Source organism: Orycteropus afer, unplaced genomic scaffold, assembly GCF_000298275.1.
Source record: "Orycteropus afer afer isolate SDZICR_OR568_19922 unplaced genomic scaffold, OryAfe1.0 scaffold00209, whole genome shotgun sequence".
NCBI classification, from domain to species: domain Eukaryota; kingdom Metazoa; phylum Chordata; class Mammalia; order Tubulidentata; family Orycteropodidae; genus Orycteropus; species Orycteropus afer.
The window spans coordinates 4,885,449-4,890,515 of record NW_006921796.1 but is presented as its reverse complement, the minus strand read 5'-3'; the positions used below and the strand labels follow the sequence as shown (position 1 = coordinate 4,890,515).

Genomic DNA, 5,067 nt, shown 5'->3' with positions numbered 1-5,067 from the left:
TTTTTTTTTTTTTAAATGAAACCTCATACTTGGCAAGAGCAAAATATTGGATAAATAAATAAATAAGAAACAGAGCCAATGCCATTGAGTCAATTGTGACTCATAGCAACCCTGTAGGCCAGAATAAAACTGCCCCATAGGGTTACCAAGACGATAAATCTTTAGGAAAGCAGGCTGTCTCATCTTTCTCCTGTGGAGCAGCTGGTGGGTTTGAATCTCCAACCTTTTGGTTAGCAGCTGAATGCTTTAACCACTGCACCTGTAGAGCTCCTAGCACAATATTACATAATGCTAATTTGCTTTGTGAAAGAATTCACCATAGGCTTTCTGTTAACAATCAGTTTTCTGTTGAATATTTGAAATACACATAGATTTAAATATCGCTTTTCAGAAACACATTGGGATAGTGAGGTGTGACTTCTGCAGAATTGTAGAAAAACTCAGTCAAGGTCACAGTTGCAGATTTAGACTTCAGTAAAACAAAAAAAAAAAAACCAAACTCACTGCCATCGAGTCTATTCAACTCATAGCAACCCCTCCTTGGGTTTCCCAGGTGGTATCTCTACAGAAGTAGATTGCCCAGTCTTCCTTCCAAGGAGTGGCTGGTGGGTTTGAACTGCCATAACCTTTAATGTCTTAGGAAATTTGGTTAAATGTACATAATTATAATTGTATTTGTTCTTTAAATGAGTCTGTCTGGTGGTACTGTGTTTAAGGCATTGGGCTGCTAACCAGAAGATCATTGATTCAAATCCACCAGCCACTCCTTGGGAGAAAGATGAGGCAGTCTGCTTCCATAAAGATTTACAGCCTTGGAAACCCTATGGGTTGCTGTGAGTCAGAATTGACTTAATGACGTTTGGCTTTGCCAGTTTACAGTATGGCAATATCATGAGTATAATAGTTTATGTTACTAGTTAATTTGGATAGAATTCTTGCAAAACTCACCCAGGCCCATCTCATATATTTACCAAAAAACACTCAGTTCCAGAATTTCCATAATTTCAGTTCAGGGCCATAATTTTCCTCTTATCCTAATGCATGTAGACCATTTCTAGGATCTGTTTCATTCTTTTATTTATGTATCAACTGTTTATTGAGAACCTGCTACATGGTAGGCAGGCACTATGCTAGAGTTAGGAATACAGTCAAAGGGAAGTAGAACAGTCTCAGCCCATGCACTCCCAGCCCATTAGGGGGAAGAAAATGAGTAAACACATTTTTAGAATAGAACATGATAAATATGTAATCAAAGAGCTCTAGTTAGAAAGCTGGTATGGTATGTAATACCATTACGTGTTAGAATAATATATGAGAAATTAAGGATTCTTAATAGATAATTTGTACATTAAAGGTAGTTTGTTATAATCAGTTGACTTTGCTAAAAAATGTAGTGGAGATTTTTAAGAAGACAAACCAAAGACTTTGCAAGGAGGGCAGGGAAAATAATTGCAAGTCATGGATCTTTGAATATTTAAATTAACTGTTCTTCACTATACAAAGGAGGTAATTAAAAAAAAAAAAATAAAAAAAAGGCAGCTAGGTTACCAAGGAGATTGTCCTAATTGTCCATTTCAGAAAGCTTTTTTAACCTTTGGTCATACCTTTTGTATAGTTATTCTTTCTTTAAAAATTTTTGCTAATGTAAGAAAACATAATCAGTAAGTCACTATATTAAAGCAGGTTTAACTGATTATCTTAATGATAGTAGAATTTCTATATGCGTTGTGTTGTAGGGTCTGGACGTTTTGGAAATTATGAGAAACATTCATATATTTGTGTCTCGATACCTCTATAATCTAAACAATCAGGTGAGTTGAGTTTTAGAGGTGTTTTATTTACATGCATGTGGATATGTAGTGGGAAGGGCAGGAATTTAATTCTTAAGGGTGAAAATCAGTAAAATAAATAAAACAAAAAGCAATTGCCTTGGAGGCCATCCTGCTTATTCCTTTCCTTTGACTGTACTGTTTTCTGGAATGGATTTTCAATTTGATTGTCTTTAATGAAATACAATCTAAAATTTGCTTTGGGTAACTGTCCAGTATTTGCTGTGGATTGTGTTATTATCGAGCATAACTTTATTTCATTGCAGATCTTTATTGAACGAACAAGCAATAACAAACATTTGAATACCATTAATATTCGGCACATTGCTAATTCAATTCGAACACATGGCACGGGAATCATGAATACAACGGTAAGAACTTTTCTGGGGGGCAGTGGAAATCGTTTAGTCATTTGGAAAATAGTTTTTGGTAGAATAAACTGGTCAGCATGTACCACCTGTTTATATTATATCCGAATTTCTGGTTTTGAGGTTGGTATATTAAAATGTATGATGCTAAAATTTGATCATGTGGTGGAAGCTCTTGATGCAGAAGACAGCTTAAGATATTTTACCACCTCAGAGTATTATTACAAATAGCTGTGGAAATTTGTAGACATGAGAAAATAATCTGTGTAGATTTTCTGAAAGTTGCTTTTGAAAGTGAATCATTGATACATTTATTTCACATCATTCATTCACTTTTAATGAGAAACCTTTTTTGGGGAGGGAATTAAGAATTATTTGATCAAAAGATTTTGGAGTTCCTTGGAAATAGGCATTCAGTCCCTTGATGACATCACTTGAACTTGTGTGCTATTTTTCCTCTCTGTGGAAAATGATAAAATTGTTGAATTTACCTGGTTTCAGGGAGGAGTTAATTTTGCCTCAAGGGGAGAAGATGAATGTTTAAGTGGAAAGTGGTATTAAGCAGATTTGAGAGTGAGGGAAAGTGAGAAGACTGGGAAGTTAAGCAGAATCACTTTAGTATGCAGTGGGGAAACCACTGGTTTGTTGAGCTGGTGAGTGATGTGATTGGAGCTCTGTTTTGCTGGTTACCAACAGAAATGAGAAATTCAGAGTTTAAAATTTAAAATGAGGAGTTATCCATTTAGAGATCATGTCTAAAGCCTTAACGGCAGATAAACTGAATCTTTGATGATAAGTAACTCTTCCTTCACTTCACTGTATCATCTACCAACACGCATTCACATAACAGATATTTCTAAATGTGTTTTATGTGTTTAGGCACTATGCTGGGCACTAGGGTGAGAAAAGTAGACATGGTCACTGTTCATATGGCAAATAGAGTCCACTGAAGGCTATAGATGTTAATCAGATAATCCCCCTGATGAATGTAGATGACTGAAGGAAAGGAGTGTGCTTTTCCTGTGATATATTCTATGACAGCATATAATGGGGAAATCATACTCTGGTTGCTGGAGTGGGATAGGGAGGGTTGGAGAGTTGGAGCAGATGAGTGGCCTATAGGAAGTGGCATCCTATAGGAAGAGGGTTCATTGTAGGAAGAGTTGTGATCTGAAAGGGGGAGGGCATGCCGTGCAAGGAGAACATCCTTGGAGGAAGAGTAGCTTGTGCAAAGAGCCTCTGGTGGGAGGAAATATGGTGCATTTGAGCAGAAAATAGCGCACAGAAAGTGCCATATTTTATATAAATAACGCACATTATACGTTTTGTGCAAACCACACAATCCCATAGCCTGTTAGTTTCCCTTCCCAGCTGTATGCATGTGTGTGTTATTTACGTGGGTGTGTTGTTTATGAAAAAATGTGGTAATGGAGAAGGTGGTAAAGATGAGGCTAAGGATTAGGCAGAGGTCACGGTTTGTAGGACCTTGTAGCTTTAGTCGAGGATTTTGGTCTTTGTCTTAAGAACCTGGAGAAGCACTTTGGGGATTTTAAACAGAAGGTTCCCATTTTGAACAGGTAACTGTGACTCCAGTGTGGAGTACACATTGGAGCGAAGCTGCAGTGGAGTGGCCAGTTAGGACGGCATTAAAGTAGTCCAGGCAAGAGGATAGTTCTCTGCGCTGGGTCGTTTCAGGCAAATTCAAAGAGCATCATGTTTCTTGCTTTCATAGCATTCTAGAATGTGGTTAATAATTAGTAATCTTATGGATGGAGGAATATAGACACTTCTGACTGGTTTATAGCTTAAAAACCAGAGCCTTGACTCTGGTTTTGTGATTCTTATTACAGTTCTTAATTCTCTCATTAGAGTATCTTCTGCTTTTTTTTTCCCCGTTTTTTTAGTTTTTTAAAAAAAAAGGATCTTATAAAAAATTCTGTGTATTTTTATGGACAGTACAAAACTTCATTTATTTAAATATTTTTAGGTCAAATTAAACCCTATAAGTAGTGCTTTTAGATAATTGTTACTCAGTAACAGTGATTTAAAGTTTATTTTTTGTATTAACTTTTTTCAATATTTTGAATTTTAATTGTATAGGTTAATTTCACCTACCAGTTTTTGAAAAAGAAGTTCTATATATTTAGCCAGTTTATGTATGATGAACACATCAAATCCAGATTGATTAAAGATATTCGATTTTTCCGGGAAATCAAGGAGCAAAATGATCATAAGGTATTCTGTATATTGTTTTTGAGATACTTTGATTGAGCAGCTTAGTATATAGCAAATGTTTATGCTAAAACTCATTTAAATCTCTACCGAGCTTTTAGTAGATTGAAGTATAAGGAAAAATTAAATGATCAAGGTAGCCAGTTGTTCCTTTATTTGAAAATAATACAAAAACATTTGGAAACATTTAAACAATGTAAGGAGCTCTGGTAGCATAGTGGCTAAGACACTTGACTGCTAATCAGAAGGCTGATGGTTCAAACCCACCAGCCATTCCTCGGAAGGAAGATGGGGCAATCTACTTCCGTAGTGATACTGCCTTGGAAACCCAAGGAAGGGTTGCTCCTTGGGGTCTGACTCGACGGCACATAACAACAACAGCAACAAACAATGTAAAGTGCAAGAGCAAATACCTTCCCTTGGTTCTTCTTCCACCGAATCCAATTTCTAGAGGTGACTGCTGTTAACAGTATAGCATGATATGTGCATGATACTGTCTACGCTGCTTGCTGAAAGTGAGGATGACTTAAGGCACCTACCGATGAAGGTTGAAGAATACAGTCTGCAGTATGGATTACATCTCAACATAAAGAAAACAAAAATCCTCACAACTGGACCAGTGAGCAGCATCACAATAA

The 5,067-nt window shown here is 36.5% G+C and overlaps 1 protein-coding gene across 1 annotated transcript in view; it reads left to right on the top strand.

The window, feature by feature from the left end:
* Nucleotides 1-5,067, top strand: part of WASHC4 (WASH complex subunit 4) — a 103,937-nt gene that overhangs the window by 62,854 nt on the left and 36,016 nt on the right. The window contains exons 23-25 of the mRNA XM_007948241.2: nucleotides 1,737-1,811; nucleotides 2,096-2,200; nucleotides 4,298-4,432. Coding sequence (XP_007946432.1) covers nucleotides 1,737-1,811; nucleotides 2,096-2,200; nucleotides 4,298-4,432 — 315 coding nt within the window. The remainder of the gene's footprint in view (nucleotides 1-1,736; nucleotides 1,812-2,095; nucleotides 2,201-4,297; nucleotides 4,433-5,067) is intronic.